The sequence below is a fragment of the Ambystoma mexicanum genome, chromosome 10 (genome assembly GCF_040938575.1).
Source record: "Ambystoma mexicanum isolate Mex_15411 chromosome 10, UKY_AmexF1_1, whole genome shotgun sequence".
Classification (NCBI taxonomy): Eukaryota; Metazoa; Chordata; class Amphibia; order Caudata; family Ambystomatidae; genus Ambystoma; species Ambystoma mexicanum.
This window is the reverse complement of record NC_090932.1, coordinates 320135632-320153264: the sequence shown is the minus strand read 5'-3', so window position 1 is coordinate 320153264 and position 17633 is coordinate 320135632. Positions and strand designations below refer to the sequence as shown.

At 49.3% G+C, this 17633-nt stretch overlaps 1 protein-coding gene across 1 annotated transcript in view; it reads right to left on the bottom strand.

Moving 5' to 3' along the window:
• Positions 1-17633, bottom strand: part of LOC138493169 (disintegrin and metalloproteinase domain-containing protein 9-like) — a 4098706-nt gene that overhangs the window by 2287630 nt on the left and 1793443 nt on the right. The window contains exon 9 of the mRNA XM_069620352.1: positions 7042-7214. Within this exon, the coding sequence (XP_069476453.1) occupies positions 7042-7214 (173 nt within the window). The remainder of the gene's footprint in view (positions 1-7041; positions 7215-17633) is intronic.

Here is a 17633-nt window from a genome sequence, read left to right as displayed (position 1 = left end):
TGGAAAACCATCAGCAGGTCTATTAACCTTAATTAAAAACGGGTCTGGAATAACGGTGCTTAATTCCACAAATATCAACTCGCACATACAGGCAACAGTAGTGCAATTTCAGCCGGAAGCCCCAAAGCCTACACAAAGGTTGCTAATACTGAATGTTTATTGGAATCCCTCAAAAAATGAAAGCGAAAAATTCATAGATCAAATAATGGAATGCTTGGATTGCAAAAGAGAAGCGCACCAAGATTTGAATATCATCATCTGCGGTGATCTTAATGCAAACTGTTTTGAAGAAAAGAAACTAGCACAAAATGAAGTAAATCAAAAAAATTGCCAAAAATGCAAACGTGGGCAAACGTGGAATGACGAAATGGAAGCAAGGAGATTGCATAGATTAAACGGTGATACGAAGGGAGACATACCGCCCACTAAGACCTGGACCAATGGCAATGTGAGTGATATACTAGACTATATGTTTGTTTCTGAACAGCTGTTAGCGAAAATCCAAAGCTTCAGAGTAATACCATCAATTCACAGCGACCATGAGCCAATTATCGCTGTGATTTCTCACTGGAAGACAAGAGTAAATCCGCTATGGGATACCAAAATCGAGTTGGAATCTGGATTAAATCGTCTAAGGTTGAAAAGAAACGACTTTGACACTGTATTGAAAAACCTGGAAAAGTGACAAATTAAAGAACACATTTCTGTAGAATATGATACATCTCTACAGATATTCAAACAAAGCACAGGAAAATACATGAAACCAAAAGCCAAAAAATTACATGTATATGATCCAGAGGTGATGATACAAAAGAAACAACTGCAAAAAGATCTATACATATTAAAAACAGATAAGAATAAAGGAACAAAAGAACTGATCCAAAAAAGAAAACAAAAATACAAAAATAGGCAGAAATCCCATAAAATACAATTGTTACACCAGGATGCTGAAGCCATGCAAAAAGCCATGGACAACATAAACAGCAGGACATTATGGGACTTGCTAAATGAGAAACAATCATCAGCGGCAGCGCTCATGAACCCAATCCCAGAAACAGTTTGGATGGAGCACTTCACAAATTGTTCAATGAGGTAGAAAAACTGGACTTCGAAAGCAATACTAACGAAAATGAAGCAGGATCCTGGAATATCCCCTTCGATAAAGAAGACATAAAGTTGCTAATTCTAAAAGCAAACTCCTCAAGAGCCCCAGGGCCAGATGGCCTATCGAACGCGGCGTTAAAAGAAGATCCAGATAAATGGGCAATTTTTTGTGAAAGACTGTTCAAGAGAATTATCAAGCTGGGACAAATCCCAAAATCATGGAAGTCGGCCATCGTTGTTCCCATTTTTAAATAAGCAAATAGGATGGAACCCAAAAATGATCGTCCAATCGCTCTGCTGGATTGTGTGGGAAAAATCTTTGCTATCCTCTTGTTAAAACAACTGAAGAAGTGGATTAAAAATACTAATATTTATGACAAACGGCAGTCGGGCTTTGTTGAAAATGTAGGGTGTAACTTAAATCTCCTGATACTAGGATTGATGAAAAAAAGAGCATATACAAACAAACAAAAACTATACACAGCCAGCATTGATTTGCGCCAAGCCTTTGATAGTGTAAATAGAAGACATCTTTGGGAAAAACTGCCCTCCAAGGGTTGTCCTACAGATCTCCTGAAAGCAATCAAGAAACTGTATGCTAAAACCTCAATAAGAGTTAAATTAGACCAAGGCGGCAACCTATCAAAGGACATAAAAAACATCAAAAGGCCTAAAACAAGGATGCCCACTAGCAGCCACTCTTTTCTGCTTTTATATCGAAGATCTCCAATATTGCCTGGAAAACAGTAGAACCTTTCCACCAAGATTAAATGGCAGACCGGTCAACCATCTATTATATGCAGACGACCTGATAATATTACACCACACACAAATTGGTCTACAAAGAGCTCTAAATCAGGTTGAAAAATACATAGAAAAAAAGGGCCCAGAAATAAATGCAGATAAGACTGAAATACTGATATTCGGTGACAAAAGATGGAAAAAAGCAAGAACGAGGAATGGACTGTGAACAAAACGCTAATAAAACCATGCAATGAAATGAGATACCTGGGCATCCAATTAAGTGGGATCAAAAATGAAGAGCCCTGGAAAAGGATGCTAAAGACGAAAACAAAACAACTAACAGCGCAAGCGAATATCATCAATAAAAGATACGGAAAATGTTCCATCTGACCTGTAATAACATTCTACAGGCTAAAAGTAATACCAACACTAACATATGGAGAAGAAACCTGTATGAATATTCCAGAGGAGTTCTGGAATACCTTGGAAGGGCTTTTCTGGAAAAATATCCTACCGAAAGCGATACCAATGACGGTAATTCGCCATGAACTTGGCCTGACTGCTCTATACGTACACATCCGCTATAATAAGCTGATGTTGTATAGAAAAACAATGACCAACTTGATGCCACCCCAATTCGAAATATTCTGTGAAAACAACAATTTCGAAGAAAAAGTAGTTGAAGATTGGAAAAGAGAAAATGAAAGAATTTTAAGAGAGTCAACTTTGGAAAAGCAAACTTTGTCAGAAAACCCAATAGCCGTTAAAAGAATGCTATGGGCAGAGGACTGGTCAAACACTGAAACAAAAAGAGCATTGTCAAAAACTCACACACTCCTGAAAACAAATTGCGGTGTGATGTCCATCATACTGGATAATTGAGAAAATTGCCAAATCGTAAGCAAAGAGATCTATTAGTACGTTTTGGATTGAATGTTCTCCGAAACATAACAACGAAGGCAAGATATACTAAAGAAAAGATATACACAAGGTGCAGATTGTGTAAAAGTGAAGAATCTCTTAGCCATTTGGTGCTATTTTGCACAAAGCTAAGAGACCTCCAAAATATGTACTTAAACAGCAACATCGTTGATTTATGTGGCCTAGACTCGGAGAAATGGTGGAGTTTAATATACGACTGTCGAACCCCAAGAATAAACTTTGTAACGGTGAAATTTCTAGAAGAAACCCTTAGAAGGCTAGACTATCTCGACGAAGAAGATGCAATGCAAAAAAGTTAATTTGGTATATCTAAGAAGATGTAACGTTTTATCTTCAAACTTGTTCAAACTTGTTTTTTTTTAAATACTCTTCAAGTAACTCTTGGCCAATTTGGAGGCTTCTTTTAAGTTAGATTTTATTAAGGGTTGTTGTTCCGTTCTTGTTTTTTTCTTCTTTTTTCTTACGTTTGATTTCTTTTATCTATGCTTGATCTCTTTGTTAAAACAATTTGCTAATTGTGAAAGGTTTGTAATAAACCAAATACACTTAATAAAAAAATAATTTAAAAAAAGTTATTTCGTATTGGATTTGGCTTTAGTGATCCAGTCGTTGTAGGAATCACATTTTGCTAGGAAGATTTCTGATTTGTAGGTAGAAGAGGCTATGGTAAAGTTATCTTTATTGGATGATGAAGGGAGGTTTTTCCAGGTGGTTTCGGCGGCTCTTTTGTTTTTACGCAGAATTCTTAGGTGCGGGGTGAACCAGGTTTGAGCAAGGTTTAGCTTTTCACATTTTTTGTGGTGCGATCTTATTAATAGCATTGAGTATTGTGGCATTGTAGAGGTCCACAAGGGCAGTTGGGTAGTCATTGAAGGTGGAGGAGTTGGTGAGGGGTTAAAGAAGTGGGAGTATCTTATGAGCTGTAACATTCTGCATGTTTCTGGCTAGTCTGGGAGGTACCATCAGTTTGTCAGAGTTAGATTGAGTGCCATTTTGTATGGTAAAGAGAATAGTCAGTCCAGGCACATGGCTGGTTGGAAAGAATGTTGATGTCACAGTTGATATCTGTTATCCAGTCTAGTAGTCTACCTTTGTTGTGGGTGGGTTGGGAGACCCACTGTGAGAAGCCTAGACCAGCCATGTTGTTAGCGATAGCTAATGCACTGGGATCTTTTGGGTCGTGAAGTCCTTAGTTAAAGTCTGCCAGGATCATAACTTGCGAACCAAGATTGGAGTTGGCTGTTAGGAGTAGTTATGTCTTCCTCGAAGGAAGATATAGGGCCAGGTGGTCTGTACATAAGTTGTGCAGTTATGGAACGCGTGGGTGACAAGGGTAGCTTGATTGAGAGGAGTTCTCCTGAAGGGAAGGTTTGTGTAGGTGCAGGTCTAAGGCCTAAGGAAGTTTTAGCGATGAAGGCTATGCCACCGCCTTTCGCCAATGTTCTGTCCTGCCTGATAATGGTGTACTTGTCTGGAATAGCTAATGAGAGCAATGGTCCGGAAGTAGTATGGAGCCAAGTCTCAGTAATAGCTAAGAAGTCAAGGTCGTTAGTCGTTATGAGGTCGTTGATGTCTAACGCATGGGCTGTTAATGATCTGGCTTGATGAGTTCTCTTTGATAGAAGGGGTTTTATCACTGGTAGCCACTTTGGTTGCTTCGGGTTTGTTTCCCAAGTGTGTCATTTTGTTAGTTGAACTGGCAGGTGTCTGACCTGTTAGTATAGGTTTTGTGCTAGTTTTATGAGAGTTTATGGTAAATGATGGTGGAGTTTTGGCGAATCTGTAACCTAGTCTATGGTTTCTAGTTACAGTCGGGCATGATTGGTTGGGTGTAGGTCTGGAGGCATATAGTTTTATCCATTGGTCAGGAGTTGGTAGTTGGGCAAAGTGTGGCGTAGATGTGGTAGGTTCTTAGGTTTGGTGATAGTTTGGTCAAGTTGAGGTAGGAATGTTGTAGGGTTGACGATATCCGATGGAGGCAGTTTAGTGGCCATGGATAAGGTGAGGCTAAGTCTTTTTTTTTATAGTTTGGGCATTTCAATGCGAGTCTTTGGAGCATCCAGGTACAATGGTGCCAAGGGTAGTGTCACCCATGTTGGAAAGGATATATGCTGTCAAGCTGATTGATGCACTCGCAGTAACTAACCAAGATTGGTGCATGACATGGTTGTCAACGCAGGTTAAGGATTAGGCGATTATGTGGCAAGCGCAAGTGGCATGGGCGCAGCAATGCAAAGGCTATGTCTGGTGAAGGGCACTGCAACGTTGCGCTATGCAGTATGAGGGCAAACGGAAGCATACCGTGTCTGATCAGAGAGGCGAACAGGGCTCGTGCTAGTTTTATTGCAATTGTGCGTGCCACCACATGCACATGTAAGCAGGTAGATTTAGCACTGGAGCAAGATAATTGTGGCATTAGCAGAGGCACTATAGGAGATGCAGTGGGTTGCTATGCACAACAAAGTGGGCATAGAGTAGGCTGGGTACAATACACTATTGGGTGCAGTGGGCTGCTAGGCACAGCACAGTGGGCATACAATAGGCTAGGTACAGTACTCTATTAGGTGCAGTAGGCTGCTATGCACAGCACAGTGGGCATTCAATAGACTAGATACAGTACTCTATTAGGCGCAGTAGGCTGCTAGGCACAACACAGTAGGCATACAATAGGCTAGGTGCAATACTCTATTGGGTGCAGTGGGCTGCTAGGCTCAACACAGTGTGCATACAGTAGGCTGTGAGTAGCACGATAATGGTTGAGCACGACTAAGGGTATGCGTTGCGTATTAAGTAGTGCAAGTTATTTACGTGACTTGATAGGTAAACAGTTGTTAACGCATGCATGGCTAGCCGCACTACTGACTAGAAACATAGCAGGTAATCAATATATCTAGCAATATGGTATGGTAGGCATAAATAGGCTGCTGTAGGGCATAAAAATAAGCTGCTAATAATTAACATGACAAGTTAGCAACGTACTGGCTGTTACAGGTTGGTCTGTGGGAGAGCAGACTGCTAGACTACTGCAAGGACACCCTTAGTTTTCAGGCCAATGTAGTGAGAAATAGTTGCATAATTATGGAATGGGACCAGTGTGAGGAGTGGGGGTACTTACGTCTTGTACCAAGATGGAGCGCTTAGTGGGCGTTATGCACTGATACGCTTGGGGCTGGAATATACATTGGAAGTCTTGTATGCATATAGGAGGGTTGGACAGATGTTTCCGACACTCAATCGGGCAGGATATGCAAATTTGGGCGAAGTACGTAACTGCGAGCTTTCACCCGGAGTGGCGGAAGGCAACTATGGAGACTAGAGAAAGTGTGCATATGCAATACAGGTTAGCCGGAGCTTAACAATGATAAAGCGAGCACTCTTACTGCATGGAATAATGGATGTGAGGTGACTAACAGGTGCTAAAAGGCAACAGTGTTCGAGTGTCATGGTAGAGGCATGAAGGCCATAGGCATAGACACATTAAAGACAAGGAAGCAGAGTTAGGGATGGTCTGCCCGGCTCTGACAGGCTCGGGACAGGACCTATGATTAGGCCTTAGATGTTGGCCGAGTGTGATAGGCTTAAATGCCCTATCGATGGCGTTGTCACGATATGAGTTGCTAGGCAACCATGTAAACACACTGATACAGAGAGGCTGTCAGCGCTGTCGCGGTGCGGCCACCATTTTGTAGTGCCGGCACGAGAATACAATGAATGGGCAGGCGCGTGGTGGCCACATAGACACGGCTCCACGTGGTTTTCGGCGTGCAGAGGGGCTCAAATCAGGCGGGTAGCTTCAGATGGAATCTCTGCTGCAAGGAGGACCTCAGAGCTTCAAATACCGTGCCTCGAGTTAGGAGATAGTACCTCTCATGCAGGCTGGAGAAGTAGAACCACTCTGGCGGATGCTGCAGCGATGGGGCTCCAGCCCTACCCAGGTGACTATGACTATCATATGGAAGAAACAGTTATCCCACTTCAGGAACAACATTTGCGAAGGTTCCACAAACGTTTAATGAAATTGAACATTTGCCAGTGAGTAAAAAATATGAGCTGGATGAATGCTATTTTCCTGCATTTGTTGTGTATATGTATCTCATTTCATTCACTATTTCTTTTAAATGAAGAAATACTATAAAGTGATGTAAGTAACAAGTACACTGAGAAAAGCACCCAAGCAAAGTCAAAATATTTATCATTCAATAAAGCTGGGGTCATGAAAATGGATCTTTAACTCATTTAAGTTATACTTACATAACTAATAATGCAGCATCACATTTGATGCGTGAATCCAGATTTTTGACTTTCCATTCACTGAAGCTTGAAAGTAGAACCCGAGGATCTTCTATGTTAGTATTTATTTGGTTTCCTTTGGCCCATATTTCTATTCCAATCAGCATTATATGCACATTTACCTTTTGATATATCTGAAAACAAAAAGCATATTTTTCAACCTCTGTCATATAGCCAGGTGGGTCTACAAAGAGACTGAACAGAATCTCTGAGGTTAAAACTCGCCTACATCAAACTCAAAAGGGTCGGGAGTCAGGAGGGCCTCATCTTAAACATTCCAACAGCATCACTGTTTCCTTATGAAGTTCACAATGTCTGGGGTACTTCACCGTCACTCACAGTCTCAACTGTATTCTCTTTGAACTTCACCCTGCTTGTCTCTGGTTGCCAGTGGTGTACGACTACATAAACCGGGCCTTTTAGTTCATGTAAACATTGTTGTGTCTCTGAACTCTATGCAGTAGTCAATGTTCCCCAGGTTATGTCTAAGCCAACTGGGTTTTTCTTCCCCAGTCTCCACCAGCGGGTTTGAGAGGGCTCTGCACCTCCTCTCTTTGGGTCCTGACCTCCTTCCTCACCACTTATCTATTCCCACACTATGCGCCCCCTCACATGCTCAAACCTCCTCTCAGAAATGGGTCTCATTCCTACTTTTTACCTCAGGCTAAACTTTCTTGAACATTCTAGATACGGCCCTGCTAGCCCCTCAATGTTCTTCACTCTCATCACAAGGACTCACTTGTACTACCTGTTGATGGCTCCAAACAATCTCCTGCTTTTTTAATTTTTTTATTTTTGTTTATTTATCAATCGACACACAGGAGAGATTATACAAAGACATTACATGTAGTATCTCAGGTCATGTAACCCAGAGTCCCCATCTCCCACCCCGTACGTTCCCCGGCAAGCATAGTTCTCGGCCTTAGTCAGACTGACTCGGCGGCACTGGTGGGTCCTCCATGGCGTGAAGAGCCCTTGCGATCAGGGGCGGTTTGTGGGTCAGGGCTGGATAATTCCGGTCATAGTCTAGCACTGGCTCCCAGATATCCCGAAAACGATGAAGCAGTCCCGCCCTGGCTGCCGTGACTTTCTCGGCTATTAAAATATCCCAAAGTTTGACCCAGCAAAGGGCCATCAAGGGTCCGTCCGCAGACTTCCAGGTGCGGGCCACCGTGATCTTAGCTGCTAATAGGAACTGGGATATCAGGGCCGCTCTTCTCCCCGACCGCGGGTATGAGCCTGACAGTGGAATCCCTAAAAGGACATGTTCGGGCGTGAGCGGAATGATCGCCTGGGTGACGTCTTTAATGGTGGCTAGACAGAGAGACCAAAACTCCTGCACCCGGGGGCAGGTCCACCACATGTGAAAGTAGGATCCTGGGAGGCCGCAAAGTCGCCAACAGAGAGGGTTTAGTGCTGGTTGGAAGTGATGAAGGCATAGAGGGGGGTAATACCAGCGCAGGAGTAGTTTATGGGCACACTCCCTGTTGGTTATACAGCGGGAAGACGTCCGCGTTCTTGTCCAAATGTCCACCCATGCATGGTCCTCAATGGCGTGTCCGAGGTCCGTTTCCCATTGGGACATGTAGGAAGGCCTGGACCGGAGGGGGTCCTCCTGTAGCAGCCTATACAGGGTTGATATTTTCCCCCGGGCCGGTAGGTCGCTCACCGTCAGTTCCAGTGAGGTAAGGGGTCTTGTGGCCGCCGCTCGGGTCTGTGGGTGAGAGCACCAATGTCTGAGCTGAGCGTAGGAGTACCTATCCGTTTCCGCTAACTGAAAAGTCATCTTGCAGCGTTCAAAGGTTAGGGGGGAAGTCCCTTTCAAAAAGTTGCCCTAAAGTGGCGAGGCCCCCTGCGACCCAGTTCCTGAAGTTTTGGGACGGGCCCGGGGGAAAAAGCTGGGTTGAGGAAGATTGGGGAGAGCGCGCTCAAGTCTCCTGGGACGCCCCGGTGTCTGCGAGCCCACTCCCAGGCCCTAATTGTTTGTTTTGTAGCTGTAAGAGTGCCCGGCCAGCTGCGGCGTAAAGCTGTGGGTAAGAACGGGAGGAAGCGAAGGGGAAGAGAAAGGCAGGATTGTTCGATCTCCACCCATTTCGGTCGACCCGTAGCAAGTCCCCATGCCTGGAGGTGGGCCAGCTGTGCCGCCATATGGTATTTGCGGAGGTCGTTGACCCCCAGGGCCTCCCAATCTTGTGCTGGCCATCATTGTTCTCCGCGGGATGCGCGGTTTCTTCCCCTTCCAGATAAAGTCCACCATCTTCCTTTGAAGCTGCTGCAAGGGGGGAAGCGGAATGGTGATCGGGAGGGCGGCACAGGCATAGAGGAAGCGAAGAAGTAAGTTCATTTTGCACGCCGTGATCCGGCCTAGGAGGGAGATCTCTTGGGGTTGCCAGCGGGTCAGATCCTTTTCTAGTTCCTCGAAGAGTGGCGGGAAGTTAGCTCGGTAAACTTCCGTTGGGCGTGCAGGGATATGAACCCCCAAGTAGGGGATCGATTTGATGCTCCATTGAAACAGACCTCTCTTCACCAGGGCCTCCCGTTCAGCTGGCGTCATGCCCACTCCCAGCACCGCCGACTTTTGATAGTTAATAGCGAATCCCGAGACCATCCCAAAGTTGTGGATTTCAGTTAAGGCCTCACTCATGGAACTCTCAATGTTTGTGATGGTAAGCAAAACATCATCCGCGTAGAGGGCCACTTTATGTTGCACAGAGCCGGTGCTCAGGCCACTGATTCGGGGGTTCTTCTGGACTCGTTGAGCCAGCGGATCCATGGCCAAAGCGAAAAGCAGAGGGGATAGAGGACATCCCTGCCTCGTTCCGCACGTGAGGGAGATTGGGTCCGACAAGCGACCGTTGACTCTCAGCTTTGTCCTGGGGGACAGGTAGTTCGCCAGGATCATCTTCTGAAAGGTCGGACCGAAGCCAAAGGCCCCCAGAGTGAGGCGCAGATAAGACCAGTCCACCTTGTCGAACGCTTTAGTTGCGTCCAATGCCAATAGGGCTAGCTGTTGGGAATCCTGAGTGGCGATTTCAATGAGATCCAGGGCCCTGGGGATGTTGTCTTTCGTCGACCTGTGGTTTATAAAGCCTGTTTGATCCGGGTCTATAATATTAGGGAGGATAGGTGCCAGACGGTTGTCCAAGACTTTAGAGTATATGTTGGCGTCCAAATTCAGCAACGCAACGGGTCTATATGAGCCAATATCGTGAGGGTCTTTCCCGGGTTTGGGGATAAGGACTGTAATAGATTCTTGCATCGTTGGGGTGACCGTGCCAGTGGCCACGAATGAGTTGAAGAGGCGGGCCAGGGGGACCGCTAGTTGGGGCCGGAAGATTTTCTAGAAGCGAGTGGAAAATCCATCCGGGCCCGGGGCTCTGGGTTTTAAGCTCTTAATGGCCGCCTCCACCTCCTCGATTGTAATCGGGGCTTCCAGGTCTTCCCTGGCCGTCGGGGTCAGGTGTGGTAGGGTCGCTTCTTGGATGTATGAGTGCTGCTTAATTGGATCTCTCAGGGCTGCCGTCTTTATTTCCAGGTGGTGGGCTGTTGCCAAGCGTATCTTCTCATGGTCAGCGTAGTGGATCACCCCCTGCGGATCACGGAGGCCTAAGATAGTATTTCTGCTTTTCGCCTTTGCCAGTTTGCTAACCAGGAGCTTGTTGGCCTTGTTGTTGTGAGCGTAGTACCATTGCTTACACTTGGTTAGCAGATTCGCCGTAGCCTCAGCGTAGTGGGCTTCCAGCCGTTTCCTGGCAATTTGCAGGATCCTGTAGGATTTAGGGGCCGAGCCCTTCCTTTTATGTGTAGCCTCAGCCTCTCGGACTGCTGCTTCCAAAGCGTCGCGCGACTCCCTCTTCCTTTTGTGGTATGCGGCTCCCTGGGCAATCAGCTCGCCTCTGAGGACCGCCTTCATGGCGTCCCAGGTGTTAGCCGGGGAAGTGTCCTCGTCCCGGTTTTCAACGAAAAAGTTCCTAATGGAGTTGGCGATTGAGTCCCTCACTGCCATGTCTTCCAGGATAGGGTCATAGAGGCACCACCGGCGGCGCGCAGGGGGGTCTGGGTCATGAGACCGCAGGGTCAGAGTAACTGGGGCATGGTCCGAAAGGATCCAGGGGCCAATTATCACATCATCAGTGAAGGACAGGATCTGTGGGGAGGTCAGGATTAGGTCTGGAGAAGGTACGATGCACATATGAATAGAAGGTAAAGTCCCGTTCGTCTGGGGACAGAACCCTCCAAGAGTCCACAATGTTTAGTGTGCGAAACAGGTGGAGCAAGCCAGCGGCCAACTTCAAATCTCTAGAAGACGGGGGGTGAGATCTGTCCTTGAGAGGGTCCGGAGCACCGTTAAAGTCTCCTCCCATGACGACATGCCCCTCGATGAATGGGAGGAGAGAGACCTCCAGGTCCTGGTAGAAGCTCTCCTGATACTCGTTCGGGGCGTACACCGAGATGAGGGTGTAGAGCTGGCCATGGATGGAGCATTTGACTGCAATAAAGCGACCCTCCTGGCACTGTAGCGAGTCAAGGATCTGAGGCTTCAGGTCTTTTGCGAATAAAATAGCGGTGCCCCCCTTCTTAGTGCCGTTATAGGCGAGGAATTGTAGTGGGAAGAGTTTGCTTCGCAGGCGTGAAAAGTCCGCCGGGATCAGGTGCGTCTCTTGCAAAAAAGCGATCGACAACCCATTGTCTTGTAGCCTCTGTAGGATCGATTTCCTCTTCGGGGGGGAGTTCAGGCCCCTAACGTTTAAGGAGGTGAACTTGAGTTTCAAGTGAGGGGGTTGGTCCGGGTGATCCTCTTGCTGGGGGGAAGGGGGTTGTGGGGGGGTTAAGTCAGCCATAGACGTGAGAGCATAATTGAGTTGGAGTCTCCGGTGGTCGAGGTTTTTTTTAACTGGTCTAACTGGTCTCCAACGGGAGAAAACACATTCAAAAGCGACCTCCAACGGGAGGACCAAAGTGCAGCCAGGGGGGTCGATTTTGAACTATCGACATGGCCCCTATGCAACAGGGCTGTCCTTCGACAGCACCAACATGTTTGAAAGTCTCTCCAAGGGTAAAGTGGTGTCATCCGCCTTGGAGGGGGTTATGGACCGCGTCGGATTCGCGGCAAGATGTGAAGCTTAAGGTCATTCCAGAGTCATGGTTCCAGTGCAGGAGTTAAGGCGTGTCATTTAGGTTTGCGATTTCTCTGCACTCTGGACCATGGGGTCCGTTTCGGTTTTGGGGATTGCTTCTGAGGCTGGGCTTGATCGGCCCGCAGCCGAAAGGTCTAAGGTATCTGGGGAGTCCGGGCGGAGGATTGACGTTGCATCGTCGAGGTGGCTGATGGTGCGCTGAGTGCCCTTGTATGAGACCTGTAGGGCCGTAGGAAAGAGCCATCGATAACGGATCTGCTGATCCCGAAGAAAGAGTGACAGAGGCCGGAGCATTCTGCGCTTTTGAAGAGTCAGCGGGGAGAGGTCCTGGAAGATCTGTATCGGGATTCCCTGAAATGAGAGCTCGTCCTTCGCTGCTATGGCCTCCTTGGTGGTGTAGAAGTGGACCCTAGTGATCACGTCCGGGGGGGGTCCGTATCGACCCCTCGGCGAGGGCGCAGTCTGTGGGTCCGATCCAGCAGCAGTTGAGTCTCGTCCAGGTCTGGCAGGAGGGACTGGAAGAAGGTGCTAACGTATTCCGGGAGCTCCCGGTCAGAGATTGAAGCGGGCACCCCGCAAAGACGTAAGTTGTTGCGGCGGGAGCGGTTCTCCAAGTCCTCCTGTTTATGTTCGAGGATTTCGGTTCTTGCCACCAGCGATTGGACGGTGCATAGAATTTCCGTCAGTGAAGCGGAGTGGTCCGTGGTCAGGTCCTCGACCTCGCCAACCTTCAGTTCGATGCCGGCGACTCTTTGTTCAGTCTGTTCCAGTTTGGCGGTGAGTTCTGACATGCAGGCTCTGAATTCCGATTTGATATTGCTCATGAAAGCCTGAAGATCCTCCTTAGTTGCAAGCGTTCCGCCGCCATCAGATGTTTTCTGGGGGGTGAGCTTGAGGGGGTCCGCCTTCCCACCCTTCCCCGAGGCCTGCAGCATAGCAGAGATGTCGGCTGATTTAGGAGGCTTTAGTGCTTTGGCCATCGCTCCGCGGAGAGGGGACGTCCCCCGAGGGTGACTCCCGAGCTCACGTTTTGCAAGGGGTTGAGGGGGGCGGCCAAGTAGATGTGCGGGATGGGCAAAGCCCGGGGATCCCAGGCGGTGGAGCGGACGGGTTAAGACTCCAGCTTCTCGCGGAATAGAACAGTTCCTCAAAGCTGGGCAGTCCAGCGAGCTGGGCGTCCGCCTAGGAAGGTGGCGGTCGGCACCTCCGGCCGGTGGTGAGCAGAAGTGGGCAGGGGCGCCCCAGGACATTGCAGGGGGGGACGCACTCCGTGTGGGGTCAGAGTAGGTAGAGCACGAGGGCCCTCCCGGCGGTGATATTAGGTGCCCGGAGGGGATGTTGTGGTAGGCCTCAGGGTAACCCGGGGGGGGCAGAGAGCAGGTAGCAGAGGGGCCAGAAGACACAAAGTCGTCCCAGGGCGGTGTGTGTGGCTCAAATCGGGGCCACGCTGTAGCTGGAGATGGAGGGCCTCCGGAGTGAAGGCTGGCCGGGGGGGTTGCTGGGGCAGGGCTGAGGGGCGGCCCGCCTCACCTGTGCGTGGCCGACCCCCGAGCCGGGGCCACGCTGCTACAAGTAGGCCTTCGATGGTAGCCGGGGGAGGCAGGGCCCCACCCCCGAGAGCAGCAGGCCGAAGATGGGCAGGGGCGCCCCAGGAATCGAAGAGGGTGCTGAGGTAGAGCTGAGGGGCCGTCAATCTCAGCCGGGCGACGTGTGTGGCTCTCATTCGAGCGGGGATCACGGGGGGGCCTCCGGTGGTAGTCGGGAGAGGCAGCAGGCAGAAAGTGGGCAGGGGCGCCCCAGGAAGACGAGGGTGGTGGGTCCGCACAGAGAGCAATCCCAGCGAGGCGGCGGTGTCGGAACCGCCGAGTCGGGTGATCACAGGGGCCCCGGCAGCAGGCCTCGCACCGTCGAGGACCAGGCACGGGGGGGGGGAGACGCTCCGGTGCAGGGTGTCGGGCGGGATGAGCCTCATACGCGTCTCATGGGCAGATGATGGTAGCCAGCCGCCAGCCTGGAGCGGTTCGCGAGGATGCGGCGGCCATTTTAGGTCGTGTTACGGGAGCAGGCCTTCACGCTCCCCGACGCGTTTTCACCGTTAGTGAAGGCGTAATGCCCCCAAAACGCTGCTATCCACAGCCCAGGACCATAGCAGGTGAAAGCTCCCCATCACAACCAACAAACTTAGCTGGAAACGGGTAAAATTAACGCTGAGCCGCAAATCCGAGCGGAGGCCATCAGAGGAGCTGCCTCATCGCTGGCGCTCCAGGCCACGCCCCCAATCTCCTGCTTTTTAAACCAACTTCCTCCTGATATCTCTAACCACTCCTCTCCTTAACACTCCAATTAACCTCCTTCTGGTGACTTAAACCCACCTCCTACATAACTTTAATCCTACATCCTCCTTCCAAAACCCTATCTCCCCCACTTATCATCAACCTTCTGCTGTCTTCAATCAACCTCCAAACTCCTTCCAGGCTCTCAAACATGCTCCAGTCTCCTGTCACGGTTCCCAATCCAAACAGCCATGCTGCTTGACTGGGTTTCTGGGCTTCAATGGCTGTGTGACTCTTCCCGTGGGGTTGGGCTCCATGTGAGGGTCTGCACCTATGGATCTGTATGAGGGCGGGGCTCTGACAGCTGTGCCCAATTGGTTCACCTGTGTGTGCTTTGGTACTGTGGTGCTGGGCAATGCTTTTAAAAGGCTGGCCCACTATGTATTTGTTACTTACCTGTAACTGTATTTCTCCAGCAATGGAATCTTTCATAGATTCACATGCTTGAATGTTCCCCAGTCGTCAGACTGGGAATCCTCTGTAAGTTAAAATAATTATATAGAGATGTTTTTCCGCATAGGAAAAAAGTAATACAAATTGCCATTATACCTGAAAAGCTACTCACGTGTGTAGTCCCTCCACCTCCTTTGGTCCTTTATGACCCTAACCAATGAGGTGGCAAGGTTTAAGCTTCACCCAGGCAGCAATCTTCAGATTTTGAGCACTAAATACTGCAATACGATGACTGACTAGCTTTGGAGCAACCTCCCATGGGAGGAGGAAGGGCACATGTGAATCTATGAAAGGTACCAATGCTGGAGAAGAACAAGTTACTTACTAATGGTAACGTTCTGTCCTCCCACGTATTCCATATCTTTGATTTTTTCCAATTTCCAGCTTGCTGGAAAAATGTTCCCAGTAGAGGGCGCTGCATGCCGACGCCTGTCGAGTCGATGTCCCTCGAAGGCCTCCGTCTTGACGTTGATGTCATCACGGGTATAAGAAGCTCACCCAGCGTCCGTTGCTCAGTTCCGTTTTGAAGAGCAAAGCACTGTCCAGGATGAGACGGTTACTATCCTTGAGGGAGCGCAGGCTGTAACCACAAGGGAAGTTTTACTGCTGGGAAGGATGGGAAGGTCGATATGGAATACGAGGGAGGAACATCCAGTCGAAAGAACGTTACCAATGGTAAGTAAGGAACAAGTTACTTACCTGTAACTGTTGTTCTCCAGCATGGGTCTGGCATGGATTCACATGCTGGTGAATATTCCCTGTCGTCAGGCTGGGAATCCTCGGTAAAGAAAAAATCAGTATCAGTTTCGTTTCTGATCTGTCTTTCGTAGTAGTAACTAATCACTGATCTCTGCGTCATACTGACCACAGCCAATGACTGCCCTCTACCTAAGCCCCGCCTCTGGCAGCCATCTTCAGATTTGGTAGCACGTGAAGTGGCAGTATGACCAAGTGAAGAGCCGCAGAGGGGTAGGTGGGAGGGTTCGCATGTGAATCCATGCCACACCCATGCTGGAGAACAACAGTTACAGGTAAGTAACTTGTTCCTTCTCCAGCATGGGGTCTGGCATGGATTCACATGCTCATGAATATAAGAATAAATAGCAGTACACACATGCACAACCACGGGGGGTGGCAAAAGGCTCAACATTAAGCAATACAAAAAACTCAACATTAAGCATCTCTTACCTCCTCACCAGGCTCACCTTAAGCGAACAGGTTGCGCAGCACTGCTTGGCCGACCCTGGACTCCACCCTGGAATCCCGATCGACGCAGTAGAATCTCGTGAAGGTGTGCGTCAACCTACACGTAGCAGCCCTGCAGATGTCCAGCAGGGGCACACCAGATAAGAACGCCGTAGTAGCAGCGATCGCTCTGGTCGAATGGGCTCTCGGACGGCCTGGCAGCGGTCGGTTAGCCAACCGGTGACAGTGCATGATGCAGCCGGAGAGCCATCTGGAAATAGAAGTCTTCGAGAGAGCCTTCCCTTGATTCACAGGTCCAAAGTTCACGAACAGCTGTGATGTCCTCCGGAAACTCTTTGTGCGGTCCACGTAGAACTTCAGCGCTCTAGCCACATCCAGCGAGTGCAAAGTCCTCGCGGCCGGCGACGAAGGAGACGGGAAGAAAACAGGTAACACCAAGGGCTCGTTAAGATGGAAGTCGGACGGCACCTTGGGCATAAAGGAGGGGTGCGTCCTAAGCACCACCCTCGAGGCATCGAAAGTCAAGTACGGTGCTTTGCAGGATAGGGCCTGGATCTCTCCCACTCGTCGTGCGGAGGTAATGGCCACCAGAAATGCAGTCTTCCACGACACAAACTTCATCGGTGCGGAGTGCATCGGCTCGAATGGGGCCCCCATGAGCCTGGTCAGCACCACGTTAAGTTCCCATGCCGGGGCCGGGGCCTTCACCGGCGGGAACGACCGGAACAATCCTTTCATAAACTCTTTTACCAGTCGATGGGACCACAGGGACGCCCGTCCTGTGGTTCTGGTATATCTGGAGATCGCCGCCAGATGAATCTTAATGGAGGCATGGGCTAGCCCAGCCTTTGCCAGCGATAGGAGGTACGGCAGCACTTGAGCGGCCGTAATCCGTAGGGTGTTGATCTCCTGTGCTCGGCACCAGATAGAGAACCTCTTCCACTTATGACCGTAGCATTTGAGAGTCGAGGACGCCCTGGCCTTTGCAAGAACCTCTCTGCAATCGGCCGGTATATCGTAGCCTCCAAACTCTAGTGCTGCAGGAGCTAAGCCTGCAGGTTCAGCGACGCCGGGTCGTGGTGGAAGATGGCGCCTCTTTCTCTGGAGAGAAGGTCCGCGTCCGCCGACAGCTTGATGGGAGGGGACGTTGACAAGTCCAGAAGGTCCGGGAACCAGATCTGCCTCGGCCACGCCGGTGCGACGAGGATCATCCTGCACCGGGACCTCTTGAGCTGGCTGATGAGTCGAAGCAGCAACGGAGGGAACGCATACAGGTATAGGCCGTCCCAGGGGAATGAGAACGTATCGCCCATGCTTCTCGGCTGGGGGAACCTGCTGGCGAACCTCTTGCACTTCGAGTTCGTCGCTGTTGCGAACAGGTCGATTTGGGGTTTGCCCCATCGTCGGAAGAGTTGATCCACCT